Source organism: Mytilus edulis, chromosome 8 (genome assembly GCF_963676685.1).
Source record: "Mytilus edulis chromosome 8, xbMytEdul2.2, whole genome shotgun sequence".
Lineage (NCBI taxonomy): Eukaryota > Metazoa > Mollusca > Bivalvia > Mytilida > Mytilidae > Mytilus > Mytilus edulis.
This window is the reverse complement of record NC_092351.1, coordinates 81464763-81488624: the sequence shown is the minus strand read 5'-3', so window position 1 is coordinate 81488624 and position 23862 is coordinate 81464763. Positions and strand designations below refer to the sequence as shown.

The 23862-nt window shown below is 32.1% G+C and overlaps 1 protein-coding gene across 1 annotated transcript; it reads left to right on the top strand.

The window, feature by feature from the left end:
• Positions 1–15151: 15151 nt before the first annotated feature.
• On the top strand, positions 15152–16051 carry LOC139484428 (uncharacterized). Its single transcript, XM_071268160.1, has one exon. It carries the CDS (start codon positions 15152–15154, stop codon positions 16049–16051), a length of 900 nt encoding a protein of 299 aa, XP_071124261.1.
• Positions 16052–23862: the final 7811 nt, after the last annotated feature.

The window sequence follows — 23862 nt, the reverse complement described above, 5'->3', positions numbered from 1 at the left end:
GGAAATGTACTTCATAAGAGTCAGCTAGAGAAAAGGAAAATAAAATTGAATGAGAGTCGAAATGGGGACTTGTGTGCACGAACAAACGGGAAGTAAAATAGTTTTTTCAAAATTGAAGAAATAAGAAAAAAAATTTCAAAATTCAAAATTTGAATTGATTGGAAGATGGTAAATAATGAGTTTCCAGCACAAACATGCGGAAAAAAGGAGATCGGCTTTCTTAAAAAATTGAAACTACACTTTTAATGATTTCAGTATATTTCCGAAGCGCTTTTCTGAATTTTACTCCATCAAGAACGCTCAAAGCTAAACATTTGAAATCCGAGGATGTTTAAAATTACCCAAAAATTAAATTAAACTAACAAAGTACCACAGGCACTTGTCTCAGAACTTTTTTTTACTATACATGATTTTTTTTCCCGAGACACGTGCATGTGCAAAGTCCATAAATTATACTGAAGATATAGAAATATATGCGTGCATCAATCAACTCATTTTAAAATAGGCAAAATTGCTTTACTACTTATTGCGATTTCAGTTAATACTGTATATACATGTACAAATGCTGCTATTAACATTAATAATTATAGTTTTTATTATAACTATACGTATTTCTTCTCAATTTTCACAATAATTAGATTTGGCCAAAAATCTAAAGTGCGAACAAGGATATTGTTGGCATTAATTATGATGCACATAATGCCAATGACCATTTGAGGTGGTATGGAGTCTACAATAGAAATCACAGAATTTGTTCCTACTTTGCCAAAACATAGTACAATTGATATATGTTAAAAAAAAACCTTGTTTGAAAACCTGGACCTTAGGTTCTCTCTTTTTGACAATCCAAGATTGCGAAAGACACCAATACCACCTCAAGCCGGAAATTGTCAAAAACTAACTTAAATGCTTAATTTTTTAAGATCTCATTAACTTCGCATACCTCAAAGATACTAGTACTCGATATATATCCATTGCATTGTCAAAACAAGTTCATATTTTTGCAGCAGAAGCATTTTGCTTTCCAATAAAGCACTAAAAGTTTACCTTTTAAAACTGCTATATTTTGGGACCAAACAGATGTCTTACTAGACCTACTTCTTTGACCTGTTGTTCCTTCTTGTAATGATTTCTTGTTTATTTGATATTTACATTTTCAGGGTTATTTCTGGTCTTTAAAACAAGCTTTGATAAGTGTTTAATATTACTATAATTTTTCACTTCTTCGTACTATAAATTGTAAAAAATATTTATTTTCTTTATCAAAAGTGTATACCTAACAACACAACATTTTTTTATTTACCTGTGTCTGATATTATTGTAAAAGGCGGATTTTTTTTCAAGGTAATTGTTGTTTTTTCTGAAAGTGTTTAACATTTTACGGCGTTGTAATACTTATGATATTGTTACTTTTATTATTCATCCCTCATTTCATTGATTTTGTTTTTACGTTGTATCATAGATCAAGTTTATTCGTTCAATGTATGTTCACTTGTGTTAATTTGTCTTTTGGTTTAGTTAAGCCATTTCAATTGATATTTATTGTGTATCTTTTTATGTTGCGATGTTACGCTTTTGTTCAAAATGGGGGTGAATGTTTGGTACAATTAAAACGTTTAAACCCGCAGCAGTTGTTTGCGCATGTCCCGAGTGAGGAATCTGATGTTCAGTTCAGTTTTAGTTTGTTGATGTGGTTCCTGTTTCTTGTTTTTTAATATAGATTAGACAGTTGTTTTCCCGTTGAAATGATTTTATCCTGGTAATATTTAGGGATCTTTATAGCTGGCTATTTGGTGTGAGCAGAGGATCTGCGTTGAAGACCGTATTTTTACTTACAATGACATAGAAGAGAAATTCTGACTGAACTCAATCAAAAACTATGAAATATTAATTGCTCAGCTTTTTTCATGTCATTTCCAAAGTAAAACAAAACCCAAACTACGGCCCAAATACAAATCGTATGTTTCAATGGTATAACATTTTATTATTTTGTGTCCTAGGCACAACTTTTTAGAATTGTTGGTCCTCAATGCTCTCCTGTTCCATATTTGTTTGGCTTTTTAACTATTTTGATCTTAGCGTCACTGATGATTTGTATTTAGACGAAACGCGCGTCTGACGTATCAAATTATAAGCCTGGTACAAAATATACCTTTGATAACTATTGATTGCAAAAAAAGATATTAACACATATTCACAATATTCTTTTACAGTCAACTTTATTTATATTAAGGATTAATTATTTACAGTATCTAAAATTGTTATCAAACCATCGCACAGAGGGAAAACGGTTTTATAACCCACTAGAGCGTAACAAAATGTGATATTTAAAATTTTGATAATGTTTACGTCATGTGTAAAATGAATGCTGTACTTACGTACAAACTATTTATAAATTTTTCAATTTTGTTAAGTGATTCTTCTTTTAAATTGACATAAAAGAAATGAAAAAAGAAATCAATTTTAACTTAATAGATTCAGACGCTATACGACTAGGTTAATCTACATAATTTGATTTTGAACTATTCTAACTTCAAATATGTAACAGTATTTAAAAATACTTTTTACTTTATAAAAAAATGAATGAAATAAATTGTATAAAAAAATAGAAACGTGAAAAGATTTTGTCTCCAGTTGAATACTGTATGATGCAGTCTATCTTTTCATAATGTTTTTTTGTCATGGGGTTGCTGTTTCGTCGTTGTTACATTCATATATTTACATAACGATATATCTTCTCTTATGATATGTTTATTACTGCTTTTGGTTAAATAAAGAGAAGCGAAGTAACCTAAATTGATATAAAAAAAAGACGAAAGATACCATAAATTGAAAATAAACTAACAACGTCATGCCTAAAATAAAAATAAAAACAGAAAAGTAATAGTACAGAAGACACAACATAGAACACTAAAGGCTTAGCAACACGAACCATCAAAATAGAAGGGGGGAGGTTAATCTCCGCACAAACTCACTATATGACAACAAACTGACAATACCATAACAAAAAACTAAACTGAACAAATCAAGAACAACAGCATATAAGAACTAGAAAAACTAACGACTGAACAACAAGATTCCAACTTTAACCTCCGGGCTCATGGTTTCTTTTTTTAAGAATCAACGCTTATCCATTGTATCTATATCACTTAAAAGTCTGTAATGTTTTGGAATGGTAACTTTTATTTTGGTTTTACTGAAATTTTATGTGGCTCAATTCGTACGAAAATATGTCTCTACCAGATGACTTTTCCTTTTTATTTAATCGTTGTGATTGCAAACTAAAATAAAATCATTAGATGATAATGCAATGCTAACGCCCGAAGAGAAATAGTTAAAAACTACACACAAAATTGAATACAAAACCGCACCATGGAAACTGCAAACCATAGTTCAAAGAAGAACTGGTTGAACTAATTACAGACCTATGCAAAAGAAGTGCTAAGGATACCAAGGGGACATTCAAACTTATAGATCGAAAATAAGCTGACAATGACATGGCTAAAAAATAAAAAAAACAATAGTAAAATAATAGTACAGAAGACACATAGAAACATCAGACTAAGCAACACAAACCCAACATTAAACTGGGGTGATTGCATGTGTCCAGAAGGGTAAGCAGATCCTGCTCTACATGTGGCAATCGTCATGTTGCTCATGTTATTACAAACCTTGTAAATAGCTAAGATGTATTTATTGATTATTGTTGATCAGGGTTGTTTCCTGATATGTAAACGTTAAAACCGATAATTTCATTGAAAAGTTTTAAAGGATTATTTATTTTAGTGCAGTTGTATGTGTCATTGTAAGTGTGTATTGCTATCTATATTATGTATTTATTCTACTAAGACAAAAAACGACCCTCAACAACATATCCTTTTACAGTTTATAAAAGTAAATTTTGAATAAACGAGTTATCATATGTACTTTATCCGTAGTAAGATTGACGTCCCTATAATTCTAAAAAAACAACTACGCTTTAAAAGTACTGTACTTGATAAAGAAAGTTATACAAGTACAATCAAATGTTTAATATTCCCTTTCCATTTGTAAAATGCACGATTGACTATTTAAGGATGTATTTAGTGAGGTTTTGGAATTTGTGTCAAATGTTCGGACTCTTGTTTTTTTTCCATACAATACAATGTAAAATATTTTGCCCCATAATACCCATTTATCTTTTTTATAAGACGTAATAGCTTTTAAAGGGTCGTTTGGGAAAATTTGAGCAGATTTTTTGTTTGTGATCCAAATAATACCACTGCAAATATAAGGTAAAAGTCAGAGTCAACTTTTTCCCGCCATATTTTAAAAATAAAATATTTCGAAAAGAAGCTCAATGACCTATTAATATTTTGAGCTTATTTTGTTTCTTAACTAATGCTCTTCTTACTAAAAGTATCAATTTTAAATTCACGATTTTTTTGAATTTCACAAACCCTCAACTTAGTACCAGTATATGATTACATGATTTTCATATCTACAAAATCTAAAGTAGGACTGATCAATTTCATTTTTTCCATTAATGTATACTTCGAATAACCATATTGCCGAAACGACTTTTAAACCCTGACTGTGATGTACTTAAATTCAGAAATATTTACGTATATTAATTGTTACGACCTTTGATAAATAAATAGCTTTGGGAGATTAACTTATGTGACTTAAGGAAAGCTTAATACAGATATATGTATTATATAGAGTAGTTATAATTTGGATTCTCACCCATCCGTATTATATACACATAAAAAACCTCGATACCATTTTATTATTATTGTGTGATTCACATACATTTTAAATGAGGGTACCAAGCATATTACGTTCGCAAAATAAATTCATAATTGTTATTTCTATGCTTATGTAAACACAATAAAAAGAAAAGTAATGCTTTAAAGATAATTAATGAAAGCCTAAAATTAAATGAAATAATAAGAATATCATGAATGATCTTGACAAAACGGATATCATCGAATAGCTATCAACGGTACCAGGATTATAATTTAGTACGCCAGAAAAATAATGTTTTTGAGGTTAGTGTTAATCAATTTCCGATTGTTTTGCATTATTTAAACATTTACACTACAATTTGTTGTGTATATTTTTCTTAATAAAGTAACACAGATATATTTTATGAAATTACAAAAGTTTCATTTAATTACTCGCCATATTGTAATACCAAAAATTATATTAAGGACTGAACGTATCAATCTAATTAAAAACCGATCTCTCATCGCTCCCGTTTCTGATATGTCGCGTGGGAGATCTAACGAAACCGGCTTTGAGGTCACATGTGAGTGAACTAAAAGTGATGAATTTATAAAGATATGCAAATGAGTTGACGACCTATTAATAAGCCAATCAAAAAAGTTTATGAATTATTATGACTGACGATTTCGTCGTAAATAAAATGAGTTACATCCCTTTGCCTTACGTTAAACTTCCAAGATCGTGGAAGACTCAATTTCATTGGTCAAAAAAGACACACCTACGAGGTCACTCACATGTGACCTCAAAGCGGGTTTCGTTAGATCTCCCACGCGACATATCAGAAACAGGAGCGATGAGAGATCGGTTTTTAATTAGATTGTGAACGTATATACATAAAATTTTTGTTATATGAATTCAATGCGCATGTATACACAGTAAGACGCCTAGCAAAACCAATAACAACTATAATGTCAATTTTAACACCTTTCCCACAATCAGGGGTTCATAAAGGAGTGAATATAAGATTCTTTTTTTTTTATCTTGAAATAGCTATCAATGCTGTTTACTATTAATATTTAAAAGTAAACAGCATATTTTTATTAACTAATTTATCTTGTTTAGTATTTTAAATGACAAGTCTATAAATTTAGTTATGGAAATAAAAGAATATTGATGAAACAGTTCAATGCAATTTTTAAATGGTTATTAGTATACATGTTTATAACTTTGTAATAAATTTTACAGTCTCTCATAAGTCAATTTCTTTGGCTGGGTGTAGATTATTTTAATTATTGTATATGTTTTACTGTATATTGTTCGGCTGTTAATCAATACGTGACACTTTAATAAAATAATTTATTATCATTATATCAATGTATATGTTTGAGTTGCAGTATAAAAACAAAAATAGGTCGATGTAATAAAAATATTAACTTTTTTGTACTCGGCACAAAACTGGATAAGGGTTCAGTAATCTTGCCCTTACCCAGTTTCTCAGCCTCATAAAAACAGGTTTATATTTTTCTGATTTTATCTCATATTGTATGTTTTTTTGAATTTCATCTTTGAACACTGTTTCCAATGTTCAGGGATTCATAAAGGGGTGTAGATAAGTTTTAAATTTGTTTACGCCTTAAAAGCTATCAATGTAATTTTTTTAATTTGCAGTATAAAAATAATAGTAGATGTAGGTCAATGTAATAGAAATATAAACTTGTTTGTATTCGGCACAACACTGGGTAAGGGCTCAGAAAAATCTCGCCTTTACCCAGTTTGTCAGCCATATACAAAAACGTTAATATTATTCTGACATTGACCTAATATTTTATGTTTATTAAATTCAGAAGTCATTATTGAGGTTAACCTCATAGTTACAATATATCAAATGTACTTTTGATTGTTAATACATTTGTAGTAACCAATAAACAAAATCTACTTTTGATTGTTAATAAAAACCAATAAACAAAACACTAATAAAATCAAAAACTTTAATTGTACCTACAAATCTTGATATCTCTAATCTGTTTGTAGGTTAAAAAACCCGGTTTGCACATCAATATATATAGCTTTTAAAAATGTGTTACTCCTGTAATACATTCTAAAGATACATCATTCATACTTCATTGATTTACAGTTACATTTTTGACAAATATTTTTAAAAAGTCATCTTTATTAAGTTTGACTCATTGATTAATTGTATGATTTTGTTTGAAAATATTTGCCTAACCAAGAATTGATAAAGGTCATATAAGGCATCTTAGCATTACAAATATAGTTGCAAATATCGATCCTGGTATCTATAGTTTGTTTATTTTTAAACCTCTGTTTCGATGTCACTGCTGGTGAACACTTATTCCCCGAGGGTATCACAAGTCCAGTAGTCAGCACTTCTGTGCTGAAATGACTTATCATTGCTATGGTCAATATTATGAATAAACTGTTGACAAAACTTTGATTCGTTTCATTACTAAGGCTCCGGAAAGGATTACCTTAGCTTTTTTAGGTGAATCTTTAGGATCTTTAGTCCACAATGCTCATCGACCCCGTACTTGGTTGTTACCTTTTAAACTTTATTTCGAGCGTCACTGATACGTATTTTGTAGACGACACGTGCGTCTGGCACAAATAAAATATTCAATCTTGGTATCGATATCTTTGATGAGTTAATAGAAATTTTAATAAAACGTATGGGATTGTCTGTAGTGCTCAATGATTAATCATCTACAAAAAATCAACGATAATTTTGTGCTTATCTTTGTTTATAGGGAACTAGATTAGGTAAGAATTCTAATATGACGACCTATTATAGTATAAGAACAGTATATATACTCTTAGCTGAAGCGCAGATATACACAAAACTTGCTGTTCCGTCCAAATTAATTATAGTACTATGTATTCTGAATTTTCGACATCAACGATTATTTTGTGTTTATCTTTGTTTAAAGGGAACTTAATCAAATGAAAAATGGATCTATTGTATAATCTTCAATTATATACAAAAAGAAAATAATGGTCCAGTTAAAATTATACATTCTTCGTTTTTTTTAAATAAATAAGTTTTGACTGTTTTGATATACGAACGAAGTGATTTATAAAGTAAGTTTTTAAATACCTTTTAGTAAAGGCATGTCACTTATACGAATAATTTGAAGAGCATAAATAATGGAAACAGTAGTTAACCGCTGATCAAAATTGATAAATCGATAGAGAGAAAAAAATCCGGGTTTATAAACAAAATCCGAAAGAAACACATTGTTAATAGAGGAAAACAACGGACCAACTGATAATCTACAGAGCAAAAAAAAAACCAAACATACATAGAAACGGACTATTTGATAACAACTACTTAACATTGTTATCGTATGTCACATAGACCATGTCAAAAGTTTAACATTTGATACCATGAATAAATTTCAACAATAAAATAACTATAAATTGTAAATATTTTTTAATAATTTAAATATTTATATCATAAACTGTACTGTTCATTTTCATATGAATTCATACGGTTAATTCTGACGTAAAAGTGATGTAGAAAAATACTGAGTTAAAGTACATATGTATATAAACTAATTGTGCGATACGACTTTTAAACATAATTTAAATCTAGAGGTAATAATAATAAATGAAAATTGATTTTATTCACCATCAATACATGAAGTGGAATATTTAAAATTTACCACGTAAAAATTAAGGCGACTTCTTTCTTCCCTATGTTTAATATTTAATTAATGTGTTTAAAACATTCCCTTTAAATACCAGCACGACAGACGCGAGTTTTGTCTATAAAAAATAATCAGCGATTGTCAAATCAAAAAAGTAAAAAAGCCAAATACAGTACGAAGTTGAGATTCATAAAGGAAAAAAATCTAAAAGAATATAATATTGTGTTTGTCCTTTACGAAATACAACTATGTCGTTATTTATAAGACCTGGACCCCTATGATATATCACACACCGCAACATCTATTGATTTATATTGATAACTACAGGGTAATTAAAATAATGAAAACTTAACAATTTACAGACTACTGTTTATCTGGCAGGTCGATTTAAAAACATATAAATTTCCACCGCTCCATCAAGTGGTATTCGAATTTCTTTCATTAAATACTGATATATTTTGAAAATTAAAACTTTTTTTTTTATTAAAAATTAAATGTCGATTGTACAGTCAAAAGTAAAACACCCTAATAATATTAATTCACTCACATGGTCTTTGCATCGGAATTGATCAATTCTTAAACCAGTTGTTGGCATGCTACGGGTTATGTTCTTCTCATATATCTTATGATGGTTTGATACGAACCCCCTTACAGGAGGAATTGTACTCAATTTTCATATGATGAAGAAATAATCTTTCAATCAGTTTGATTAAGATGTGGAGCTGGGATGTCAGTAACTGCTATTAGACCTTTGTTAATTTATGTATCATTGTCATTTTTCTTCGTTTCTTCTGACATTGGACTCCGACTTCTTCAAAACTCAATTCTACTGTGCGTATTGTTTTTATGCCACACCTACGAAAGTAGAGGGGCATTATGTTTTCTGGTATGTGCGTCCGTCCGTCCGTTTGTCCGTCCGTCAGTCCCGCTTTAAGTTAAAGTTTTTGGTGAAGATAGTTTTTGATGAAGCTGAAGTCCAATCAACTTTAAACTTAGTACACTTGTTGCTTATGATGTTATCTTTCTTATTCTATAGCCGGATTAGACTCTTGACCCCAATTTTATGGTCCACTGAACGTAGAAAATGAAAGTGGGAGTTTCAGGTTAAAGTTTTTGGTCAAGGTAGTTTTTTGATGAAGCTGATGTCCAATCAACTTGAAACTTAGTACACTTGTTGCTTATGATGTGATCTTTCTGATGTTAAAGCCATATTAGACTTTTAACCCGAATTTCACGATCCACTGAACACAGAAAATGAAAGTGGGAGTTTCGGGTAGAAGTTTTTGGAACGGAGTAGTTTTTGATGAAGCTGAGGTCCAATCAACTTGAAACTTAGTACAATTGTTCCCTATGATATGATCTTTCTGATGTTAAAGCCATTTAGACTTTTAACCCGAATTTCCGGGTCTACTGAACATAGAAAATGAAAGTGGGAGTTTCAGGTTGAAGATTTTGGTCAAAGGTAGTTTTTGATGAAGTTGAAGTCCAATCAACTTGAAACTTAGTACACATGTTCCCTATGGTATGATCTTTCTAATGTTAATGCCAAATTAGATTTTTAACCTAATTGCACGGTCCATTTAACATTGAAAATGATAGAGCGAGCGGGGTATCTGTGTACTTTGGACACATTCTTGTTTATTCTATATTGGCTAGATGATTTGGGGGAGGGTTAAGATCTCACAAAACATGTTTAACCCCTTCACTTGTTTGCGCCTCTCCCGAGTCAGCATCCTCTGGCATATGTTTTAGTTCATTTATATGTGTAGGGTTTTGTATAGTGTCCATTTTCACTGAACTACACTAGTACACATTTTTATTAAGGAGCCTGCTAAACCCCCTCTTCTTGTGCTGGATTTTCTCGCTGCGTTGACGACCTACTGGTGGCCTTTGGCTATTATCTGCTCTTTAGTCGGGTTGTAATTTCCTTGACACATTCCCCATTTCAATCCTCATTTCCTTTATTTCAGTAGTTTAACTTCTATTTTCTCTACGTATTTATGAGGGGGGGGCAAGGGGGTCCCAATAACAGCAAAACAGCAAATTGATTTGGCTCATAACAGATAACAAGGAATTAAAATGGACAAAAACAGATACCAGTAAATGAAATATTAAAATAATTCGGTCTTTGACAAATCAGTATTTCTTATTACGGATACAATCCTTTGTAATGCATTCCATTTTTATGACTATGTTTTTAGTATTAATTTATGTATCTAGAATGTGTTTAAATTACTACTCAATATATTATATTATTGTATAGTAATATAATATTTCCAACAGAAAGTAACCAAAAGTTAGCGTGCAATAAATTCTCTTATTGCACTAGTGCAATAAATCTTCAAAATTCATGACGTCATCAATGACAAAATCTTAGTTTAAACCAATTTTTACTTTCAAATATTATATTGCTATACAATAAAGAGTTATTGCATGAATATTGGGGAATATTGTCCCTCGTAGAACATATATTGCACTCGCAAGCTCGTGCAATATAAAATTCTACTCGGGACAATATTCCCCAATATTCATGCAATAACCCTATAATATTTTTTATACGCTCGTTTACGGAATGTATTATGGTATACTGTTGTCCGTCTGTTGTCAACATGTCGGACATTAACTCAAAAACTCTTTAACCATTTGCATTAAACTTTGGGAAATTGGTAATATCTATTGACGTGAGCTCCCCCTTTTTTTTTTTTTTTTTTTATAAATTTTAGATTTTAAGTTTCTGGGTAATGGGTTTTTATTCAATAAAATTGGTGTTTTTTTCAGTGTTCTGATAATATCTCAAAAATGCTTTCACAAAGCAAGGAATTTTGGTGAATTGTTTATATCTATTAACATGAGGTAACCTCAATTTTTATAAATTTTAGATTTTACGTTTCCGAGTTAACGGGTTTTATTAATTAAAAAGGGGTGATTTTCCAGTTTTCAGACATTAACACAAACATGTTTTCAGCAGTTCTCATGAAACGTTGGTGTATTGTTTATATATATTGACTGAAGCTCCATTTGTTGCTAATAAAAAAAGTGACCTAAAAGAGTTTGAATATTCTGACTTTTTCTAAATGACCATTTAATGAGGTGTGTGAATTTTTCTTAATAAAACTTTGAGGCAAAGTGGTATATAGGGTAGAAAAATCCAAAGCACCAATTATAAGCATGCAATTTATCAAGTACTTCGAACGAATTTTGACACTCTAAAACCAATTTATTCCACTGTTTTCAAAGGCTTATTTGAACAATTTTTTTATCAGCTGAGGGTTTTGATTGTACCAAGTGTACTAGTAAGTAGAATACATAGTTTAGTAGGGAAACAATGGCTTGAAACGAAATAAATCTTTGTTTGTAATGAGTTATGTGCAGCTTCGGACCAGGTACATGGTTGGCACTTTCATTGTACAATGCATTTGGTTCTGCTTTGAAAAGAATCACAGAGCTGAGTCTATGTACCATATTATATAAAAGGTTAAGTGGTTGTTAGGACCTTGTCCTTAATTGAGATCCTTGTCAGATATTCCTGGGCATATGTTTTCCTTTTTGTCATATTAAGAATTGTTTTAATTTAATTTTAATATGTTCGTACGGAAAACAAGGAACATTATTCTCATACAAAAAATTAAGATATTTCTAAATACACATTCATAAACAAATGGAATTTATTACAAAGGATAATCATAAGATATACTTTAATTGTCCTGGACCTCACTTCTGTGGTGGGTATATGTTAATGGAATCCTTCTCTGAATACGGGACAAACATATTAGTAGTGGTAGACCCCAATGGCCAATGATCTTCAATTTATACCGAATATTGACTGTCAAAAAAAATGCTAACATTCCAATTTTCAATAACAGTTAACAGCAAATACATTATCACAATAACAGATAACAAAACAAACTAAAAGCCCAATAACAGCTAACAAAGAATAAGACAATAACAGCTAACAGCAAATATATTTTCAAAATAACAGATAACAAAGAATTAAATTGCCCCATAACAGCATAACAGTTAAACCCCTTGCCCCACTCATTTATAAATCCCTTAGTTTGAAATGTTAGTGTTTTGGCGTTCCTAATTGAGATAAATTCAAAAAAAGGAACTTAAGTGATTTTTGTTTTTACTAAGTCTTGTGGATCAGCCTACATTCCGTCCTCGTGTAGTTGTGTTATTATAATTCAGGTTCAGTCTGTATTAACAGTTTATTTCAGACATCAATGACTCAATCAGATATTTATAGAATTGAAAAACGAATTTTGAAAATGTTTCGTTGTCTATAATTTTTTTCGGATTTTAGAAAAAGTGTAACCACGGAACATTCTATATGGTCCGATCCCAAGTCAGGATCCTGTAACTTAGTAGTTGTCTTCGTTGCTGTTTCTCATATTTGTTTTCGCTAATTACTTCGTATAGTTAGTTGTAATGTTTCGCCGTTGCATCACTGTTCCATGTTAGAGGGCGGGTTTTGTGCCAAAGTTGGTTCACATCCGTCGGCTTTGTTTGCACCTGTCTTACATCAGGAGACTGTTGTTCAGTAGTTGTCGTTTGTTGATGTGGTTCATAAGTGTTTCTTGTATATTTTTAGCTCACCTGGCCCAAAGGGCCAAGTAAGATTTTCTCCTTTCTTGGCTTCCGTCGTCGGTGGTCGTCGTCGTCATTGTCGTCCGTTAACTTTAAGAAAAATCTTCTCCTCTGAAACAACTGGGCCAAATAGAACATAGGGGTAAAATACCGTTTTTGGCTCATAGCTCTGAAACTAAAGCATTTAGAGCAAATGTGATATCGGGTCACTATGTTTATCAGATTAAAATATATCTGACCTGAAATTTTCAAACGCATCAGACAACCCGTTGTTTGGTTGCTGCTCCTACATTGATAATTTTAAGGAAATTTTACAGTTTTTGGTTATTATCTTGAATATTTAAATAGATAGAGATAAACTGTAAAAAGCAAAATTGTTCAGCAAGGTAAAATCTACAAATAAGTCAACATGACCAAAATTGTCAATTGACCCAAAAAAGAATTATTGCGCTTTAAAGTCATGTTTTCACACCTTTACTCGGCCAAACGAAACCAAAGTTGGCCTACATCATTCTTAGGGTATCTTATTTAAAAACGGTCTCCGATGACCCCGCCCATCAACCAAGATGGCTACCATGGATAAATGTAGATAATACATGCTAAATGCAGTTTTTGTATTAAATCTCTGATACCAAGCATTTCAAGCAAATCTGACACGGGATGCACATGTCCATCAGGTCCAGACATATCTGCCCTGAAATTTTTAGACGCATCAGGCAACCTGTCGATGGGTTGCTGTCTAAGAATAAGTAATTTGATAGAAATTTTACAGTTCTTGATTAATATCTTGAATATTATAATAGATAGTGATAAACTGAAAATAGCAAAATTGTTCAATAAAGAAAGATCTACAAATAAATCAAAATGAACTAAATAATCAATTGAACCCTTAAGAGATATTGTCCTTCATAGTCATGTTTTCTTTAAAAACATTTGTAAAGTTTTGTGATCTTGTACAAATTTCTTCTCCTGAAACTACTGAGGCAAATTTAACCAAACTTGGCCAAGTCAAAGAAACTAAACAGATTAAAAGATCAGATATACAAGATCAACAAAAAAAGAGATTGTTGTCATGGTCTATTCTCTTTATACAGTGTTGGAGAGTGCTCTTTGTTTGATATGCCCATAGACCAAGGTGAGCGACACAGACTCTTGAGAGCCTCTAGATTTAAAATAGATTAAACTGTTGGTTGCGCGGAAAGCCGAAGACCATACTTCGGAAGTTGATTGGTTGTTGTCATTCTTATAACGCAAAGCAGGTAATACTCTAGTTCAGGGAAACAATGCGCATGTGCAAGGTCGATCGGGATTTTGCGTTATCGACTGATTAGATACGAGATTTCATGAACTGGGGGCGTTATCAGTTTATTGATTTATCAGATCGGCATCGTTATTACTGTAATCAAATTATTTATAAAAGTGATTGACATAATTGACAACAATAAAAACTCATACCCTGAGGTAGTATGGGAGGACAAGATCATTGTTGTATCGTTAATTGTACTAATAGGAGGAGTTCTATGCCGAAAGGATTTGCTTTTCACCGAATACCTGCTGTACCAATTACAAGACGAAACGCATGGATCAAAGCTTCAGGTAGACAATTAAGAAAGAACATTGGAGAATTGACAGTGACAGAACATACTAAAGTCTGTGGTGCTCATTTTACAACAGGGCGAAAATCAAAAGATCCGACGCACATAGATTATGTGCCAACACTGAATTTGCCTATCCAAAGCAAATCTACACCTCAAAGATTTACAACCAGGAGTAGGCGTGCAATGGAGTATGAATTTGCAATCAGCGAGGCAACTCTGGTAAAGAAAAAGACTTTCGCAAAGTCGGGAAAGGTTTTGTTCCCCATAGACATTAACGACGTTCAACATGAAGTAGTTATTGAAAGTGAATCTGCATGTACACGCAATGTTGAACACCTCACTAACACTGTACGTAAAAACTGTGAAGTGACCCCCATTGATCATGATTATCACATGTATTGGATTGGCCCTGTTGACAACTATAAAGAATCTTCATCACAGACATGTAATGAAAACACTGACAATTTCTCACAAACTATTCCAGATACGTCATGTACAGTTACTGCTAGTATTTAGACAGAAACTTAAAGTTCAACTAAGTCTATTCAGGTTGATACATTTTCTGGACATGTGACTAACTTAACTGATACAAAAATGAAACAGCAATCTAGACTTTTAAGTGAAATGAAATCTAAAATGAAGGTATTGACAAAAGAGAATGACTTATTGCAGAGACAGACATTTTGTGCAGAAAATATGCTGATAAGTGATGGGAATGTACTATTCTACACAGGACTGCCTAACATTATAACATTCAAAGCCTTATTAAGCTACTTTGAACCCAAAGCAAAGAGATTGACATACTGGGAAGGGTGTGACACAACAAGAAGAAGTCATTTCACAAAAGGTCCAAGTAGGAAACTAAATATTGAAAATGAACTTTTTGCTGTTTTAGTAAGACTGAAACTTGGACCTTTGGTAGAAGATATTGCAAGTCGGTTTAAAATTTCTTGTGCACAGTTTTCAAAAATGTTTAATACATGGATTCGTTTTCTGAGTATAGAGCTTGATCATCTTTTTCCATATCCGTCAATGGAGCAAGTGAGAGCATTAATGCCAGAGTCGTTCAATAGATTTCCAAACACTAGAATTATTCTTGATTGTACGGAAATATTTATTCAAAAGCCATCTGTATTGAAAGCCCAGAGACAGACATGGTCAAGTTATAAACATCGGAACACATATAAAGCTTTAATAGGGATAGCACCTTTATATGGAGGAGCTGCGTCAGATAAATTCATAATTAATGATTGTGGGATATTAGACTATATAGAGCCAGATGACAATGTAATGGCTGACAGAGGTTTCGAAATTGCCGATGAACTAAGTAGAAAAGGTGCTTCATTGGACATTCCACCGTTCAGGAATGGTAATTTCCAGTTGAGTGCCCAACAAGTAGAGGTAACAAGACGTATTGCTGAAGTGCGCATTCATGTTGAAAGGGCTATCCAGAGAATTAAGACATGCCACATCTTAGATGGGACTATGCCATGAAGCCTGCAGATTGTGGCAGATGAAATATTCCGCACTTGTTCATTCTTGACAAATTTTTAGACTCCAATAATAAAATGTTAATATCTTGATTTGTTCTGTTTCCCCTTTAACTGATAAATTTTAATCATGATCAATGTTTATTAGTAGGAGTACAAATTAAATCATTATAGGTCAATAAACGGCCTGCAATAGATGTAAATTATAAAAATTGCCAGGGTGTCAACAACGAGCAAAACCCCATATAGCAATCTATTAATGGCCCATCATCAAAATTCAAATACCAAAGCTCACCATGGACTTAACTGTTGGCCTTGTGTATTTCAAGTTAGAACAAGTGTTAAGGATTTTGTTTTATATTGTCGTGAATATGCATGAAATATTTGCCACTGTTATATAAGAAAAAATCAATCTATCAATCGCACCTTTATGTCAATCACCCTTAAAAAACAAAATAAGTATAAATAGCATATAAGAAATATTTTTAATGTCATTCGCTCATGTAAGCTCAAGTCAAGTGGCGGTAATCTAAATTTTACAGATGGATATACAACTTCTGGCAGAAAAATAATATTATAAAACAATATTAACTTTTTCTGCAAATCACTCCAAAATTGTTCATCAAATTGTACTACTTTTGTATGAATATTTTTCTCTGTGCACAAAACAAAGTAACACTTTTCAATTCTGGTGACGGCCATTTGTCCCTGTATTTGTGTGAAAAACTCATGTTTAGAATTCAAGTAAACCTTATTGTTCTCATCAATTTTCAGACATGCAAGTTTTTTTAGCTGCATCTAACAAATTCATTTTCCAGGTTGAGGGCGGATTTTTTAGTTCAAGAACATAAGTCTCTCCGTCCTTCTGCACCACTCCATCAACTGATGCTCCTAGGTAGCATTTTTCAGGAAGTAAAATTACACCCCTCATTTGGACATTTAATCCCATTTTTCCCCTTTTCTCCAATTCCTGTACAAATCTTGTAATTGATGGTTCCTCTTGTTGTAAGCCAAAAAGCATGTCTTTTGTTGGTTTTCTAACATTATAGAGTAAAGTCTTTAAGAGACATGTAGGGTCTGTTTTCTTTCGTCTGAATCCTATTTTGTGGAAAGTGGATGCTGTTATTCCAAATCTTCTTGCACTGTGCCATGCACTGGAATTTGATTGACTTCTGGTACTAGATTCCAACTCATTAATGCCGTTTTAGTCTAATTTTAAAGTGCTTTTAAAGTAAAGGCCTGCTTCCCTAATCTCTTTAATGCTTAGAGGTTAGGTGAAATCATTGAAGTTACGTACAGTATATAAAGGATCTAAACTTTCAGGTTCTATTTTATATGTAAGGATAATCTTGTGGTATTTCATAAATCCACATGTATGGTTTGCAGAAGTAAGTGCATCGCATAATTGTTTTAAAGCTCCCTGATTTAAATGTCTATCTGCAGGATGGCGGGGGTCAAAATTTAGACTAGCAAGTGTATCCCTCTCTTTTGGACTTTTCCCATGTTCCTGCCTGAACAAATAGAAAATGCATACATGTAAAAAACTTTATATTGAAATATACATGTATAATTACTTGCCAAAAAAATGACTAAAAACAAATAATGAAAGACAAATATATCAAATAATCAGACACTTGCTGATTATACACAATTATGTTTTTTCTTTATCAAATTCCATTTTATTGGTGTTTTGTTTTTTAATATCACCAAGAAAAAAACGGGTATGTTTCTTTGCAGGTACAAATTTAGATCAATCATATTAAGCCGACCTGTGGCCGTTAATTACACATCTGGTTGACCGCATGTTAATAAACTCAACAGGTAGCAATATTTAACTTCCTTAGCAGTCAATTGTTAAATGACACCACCCCAATACATTATATCTAAATTCACACGTTAAGAATGTTGTGCTGGTAATTTGTCTTTATTATGTCACAGGATGTAACTGACGATTTAAATATATATATGTTACATCAGATATAAATATTCAAATACAAAAATGTGCCACATTACCTGACTCCAATTAAACTTTATAATAACATGTATTTCTAAAAGTACAAAAAAAACCCGATAAAAACGTTGACTGCATACGATATAGAAATTACAAGAGGCTTATACCATATATAGGACTAATTTATCGCTATTTTGTGCATTTTTCCTTTGATCTTTTTTTGTGATAATTTTTCATATCATGCTACTCGCTTGAGATGAAAATTATCGCTAGAAACTAAGCAGTCACGAGGCGTTGCTAAGGAAATTGACATGAAAGATCATGAAATTGATAACTTCGTCATAGGTAAAATAGCGATAAATAGATTATCATTGGTCATCTCAACTTGATTGACTTTCTCGCTTTTGCCGTCCCGGCTCAAGCGAGAAAATCAATCTCGTTGAGACGACCAACGATAATCTATAAGTATATCCCAAATCTCTTTTTAATCATATTGCATACAAGTTTTGTTATGTTGCTCTACCTAGAAAAAAAGACATCAGGGAATATAGGTAAGTAACATGCATATTCGTATATGGAGCTGATGATTATCACATCAATGACATTTTAGTAAATACATAATAGTAAAAATTTACGTACTTCACAATTCGTATGTCGTGTATTTTTTTGGTTCAATCTTCCGTCTTGCTTGTCGGTTCCACGTGCATAGCTTTTCAGTGCCAGTCTGTTCAGCTGTAAGTTCTTTCAGGCCTTTTAAAACAAAGTCATCTATGGCAAATAGTAAATCAGCGATGTGACTACATGCCTCACCTTTCCTGTAAGATAGAGTAGAAATTTCGTTTTTAAAAAGGGCAAACGGAACAAATTCTGATTTATACTATTTCAATTTTCTATCTTTTTAATGCAATATAATCTATTTGCCTCAGAAAAAAATGGGATAAATATTACGTTTGATACGAAATTTTTACGAATAAATAATACATATAATTATGCAGCAAACAGACCAGACCGAATATTTTCTTTCAAAATGAAATGAAAGATTGCTGTGGTTCAATACTGAAATAGAATTTGTAAAATAAAAACAAAATAAAATACGAATGGGAAAGAAAAATAATCTGAACCCTCCCCCCTTTTCCCCTTTTTATAACAAACTTCTTAAGTAATGAAACGGAAGATGTTTTAAAAACAAACAACTTGTTTGATGTAAATTTAACTTCTCCTTGTTAATTACAAATGAAATTCAGAAATGTACATATACTTACCCTGTTACACAATCACAAGTGCCACCTTTAACTTTTCCCTGAACTAGTGTATTACTTACTATTCTGACAGGATGTGAATATGGAGACAAGAGTGATTTGTGCAAAACAAACATAGCCTCACAGAGCGATACACAGATGTGTTACTGGGGACATAATGCAGATTTATGTTGCGGTTCGTGTTCTCAATATGGGAATATGGCACATCATGGTACGTAACGTTTAATTTTCGCATTTGTGAGATTATATTTGTCCTGCCTTCATACATTGTAACACATAGTGCGTCATTAGTTGTTTTGAAATGGTCAAAATGTCGGAAAGTTTTCTTTTCAAAATGCGTCAGACTTCATTCATTTTGTCATTCAACTAGTTAGTGTTTAGGTTATATACCAAGGAATAATGCTTACAAACAGTTTTCACCCCGAAATAAATAATCATGACAAAATTGGAAGCAATGATGCTTTATTCGGATATTAAAATTAAAGTAATGCAACTGACTTTATTAATATGTTATGACTAATAGGTCCATTGGGCCGGATGTAATTTAAGGTTCATCATAAGGAATTGAAAAATATGGCCGTGTTTACACCTCAAAATTTACTATGAGTACAGACAAACTGGTACATCTAGGAAAGTTTTAAGGCATGGCAGGAACTACATATATAAAAGTTATATGTAGTATACGTTTCAGAAAATTAAAAACTTACCTGGATTTTGATGTCCAGTGTTTACCAGTCTGCAGAAGATAGCAAAATAAACAAACACCCGAGTTTCATTTGATACGGTCCACTCAGTTACACAGTTTAAATCACCTATTGTCTACAAATGTTTATTGTCCATCTATTGTTCATTTAAATCAATACTACTCACAACATGTCTAATATGACTTAGTTTATTTTGGCACCTTCTACGGGAACGAAAAAAACTGGACAGCAAAATCTAGTAAAGTTTTTAATTTTCTAAAACATAAAATGTATTTAAAATTTATATATCTAGTTCCTGCCATTCCTTAAAACTTTTGCAGGTTCATAGGTTTGTCTGTACTCAGAGTAAAGTGTGTGGTGTAAATATGACCATGTAAGCCAAAAGGTTATGATGAACCTTAATAAAGATATTTCAATATTGTATATATTTTTGTTATACACAATATCACTATAATAAACATATTTGTATTGTAATGTATGATATGAATATAAAGGATAATTATGTATATATTATGATACTTATTTTGTTAATGATAGAAATATGAATTTTTTAACATATGTAAATATTTATGATTTTTTAAAAGATAAACGGTCGTGTCCTTTCAGTTCAAATGATAATCCAATAATGAACAGAACTTTGAAAGATTATTATTGCTTGAAATAAAAGGTTGAACGTACAGATGAAACCTTTCTGGTTCGAAGAATGTTTAAGCAAGCAATCGTGTAATCTCGTTTCTGTCCATACGGAATCGGAACACGAAGTTTATACATCTGAAAGTATATTTGAAAATCGTATCCAACAGGTTATGAATATGGAGATAAACAAAGTGGATTGTCTCATCTAGATGAAAATTCAATGCATTTTTTTTTTCTTTTTTTCATTGTTTTATTCAAGTTCAACAGTGCATTAATATCTTGAAATGAACCCAAACGATGTTATATGACTCAATGTTGTTAGCCCTAAGTAAATATTCCCGTAGAGCAATATTAAAAGTGTTGACAAATACAACATGTACAAATCGACATGATTTTGATGTGAAGGATAAATAATTTCTCGTAAAATTTAAATCAAAAGTAGAAAAAATGGAATCATAACCACATGTAGATCTTTTGTCAAAATTTATGTAGAACAAAAAGCTGGCCCGTACCTTATTTTGAGAGTTATCATGGACCTTATCAATAGCCAATAAAAAGTCGCAATTTCGTATTTCACACTGGATAGGCCAACACAATTAAAAATATATTGGTACCACTTATTCATATCACGTTCGGTATACTGTGGATTCATTTATTTTCGTGGGTACCAATTTTCGTGGATAAAGAAAAACTTGAATGTTTGTGGATATTTAATTTCGTGGTTTTGTCGAGGAATATTGATTGATTGATTATTATTGACATAAATCACGAGGTTTTGCAAGCCACAAATCCAGGTTCAGCCCACTTTTTTCTTAAAATGTCCTATACCAAGTCAGAAATATGGCAGTTGTTATTTGATAGTTCGTATTGATGTATGTTGTATTGTAGTGTTTTGTCGTTGTTGTACTTCAGTGATTCTGTTGTTTCGTTATATGTTTTCTTCTTAAGAATCCATATGGGTACCAATTGCGCTCCTCTACTTGAAGATTTGTTTTTGTATTCCTATGAAGCAGAATTTATACAAGGGCTTGTACAGAAAGGAGAAAAGAAATTAGCATGGTCTTTTAATTTCACCTTTCGGTATATTGATGATGTACTGTCTCTTAATGATTATATTCACTAACATTTAATATGTCCAAGTGAACTTGAAATTAAAGATACTACCGACACAGATACATCTGCTTCATATTTAAACCTTTTTTTCTCGAAATGAATACTGATGGTAGGTTAAATACCAAAAGTTTTGACAAACGCGATGATTTTAATTTTCCAATAGTCAACTTTCCATATCTGTGTAGCAACATCCAAGCGGCACCGGCATATGGAGTATATGTGTCTCAATTGATACGTTACTCTAGAGCTAGCTCAAAGTACGTTGATTTTGTTGGACGAGGAATACTGTTTTCTCAACAGTTGCTAACACAGGGCTATAAATCATTCAAATTAAGATCATCACTCAAGGAATTTCCGGTCGCCATCATCAGCTGATTGGCCATTATGACAAAATTGTGTGTCAGAACTCATATATGATATTCTTCCTCGGTCATTATAACGTTCCATCCTTACCAAACTTAACAAAGAAATAACACGACGTATACGGTGCAGGAAATGCTTACCCTTCTGGATCATCTGATTTCACACCCTGTTCTAAGTGGAGTTCGTGTATTTTCTTATTTATTATTTATAACTAATGATGTAAAAGAGGGACGAAAGATACAAAAGGGACAGTCAAACTCATAAGTCGAAAATAAACTGAAAACGCCATGGCTAAAAATGAAAAAGACAAACAGACAAATAATAGTACACATGACACAACATAGAAAACTAAAGCAAAAACAACACGAAACCCACAAAAAACTAGGGGTGATCTCAAGTGCTCCGGAAGGGTAACCAGATCTTTCTCCACATGCGGCACCCGTCGTGTTGCTTATGTGATAAAAAATCTGGTAAATAGTCTAATTCAGTAGGTCATATTCATGAAAGGGAAGATGATTGTAGTGACGACGTAAGGAACATATCCGATATCATTCGTGAAACCGTTATTCCATAACGGTCAACCAACTCGTGATGGCGTCCGTAAAATTTACGAAGGGATGATTTCAACTTCACCATTTGGAAAGCTTGTTTAATAGCTTCCTTGTGAGCAGCAACCCTCTATCAAGAAAATCATGATAGAAAATGCAAGCACGGGAATATCGTATTAATTGGGAGATATATACCCCATATGCTGGTTCTGCTGGAAGGTTGCTACTTAGAAATGGAAAGTACATAATTGGAAAGCTGAAATCATCTCTTTTGTCGTAAAGTTTTGTTTTCAACTGACCCTCATTGTCAATTTCTAGATGTAAGTCAAGATATGAGGCCGGCTTTACTGTATCTGTAGTATCCTTTATCTCTTGTTCGATGGGATAGATGCATTTTACATAGTCACCAAATTTTGAATTATTTAGTGAAGGACATCATCTATATAGCGAAAAGTAGAGTTAAAGGATATCGCTAACTTCTTGTCTTTCTTTCCAAGAAGTTCCTGCATGAAGTCAGCCGCATAATAATAAAGAAACAAGTCGGCAAGTAGAGGGGCACAATTTGTTCCCATTGGAATGCCGACAGTCTGTTGAAAAATACGTTTTCCGAACGTAACAAATATGTTGTCAATCAAAAAAAACAAGCATCTTGATAAAATCAGTTTCTGAAAATTTTTTGTTTTAATCAGAGTGATCCTTTTCAAAGTAAGATTTATCCCTCCCTGAGACAAAGATACTTGCATCTACGTTGGCCTTTCTTTTTTATGAAGCAAAACAATACCAACTCTTTCAATTTGTCTTTTAGTTTGGAATGTGGAATACTTGTGTAAAGAGTAGAAAAGTCAAATGTTTTAATACTGTTACAAGATGAAGGAGAGTTAGAGTGTATGTACCATAAAAGATCTTTGGAATTTTTAAGTATTAAGTTAAATGTCTTTTGGTTTTATGAGTTTTTGTTTACTCCTTGGTTTTGATTGTTATTGTCTTATACATGTTATAGTTGATTTTCCTCCGGTTTCAGTTTGTAACCCGGATTAGTTTTCACCAAAACGATTTATGACTTTTGCACAGCGGTATACCACTGTAGTCTTTTTTATCATTTTATTTTCATTCTATCCTTACACATTGTGAAAATTGTCATCCATATCCGTGTCCATTGCAGTAACATTTCATTATAAGTTAAAAGAGAACCAGTTGAAAAGTTCGTACATGTTTACACACCAACTGCTGACAACAGCTCA

Bases quoted from the DNA above. Each gene is read 5' to 3' on its own strand.
- LOC139484428 (XM_071268160.1), top strand. From the start codon at position 15,152: ATGAAACAGCAATCTAGACTTTTAAGTGAAATGAAATCTAAAATGAAG.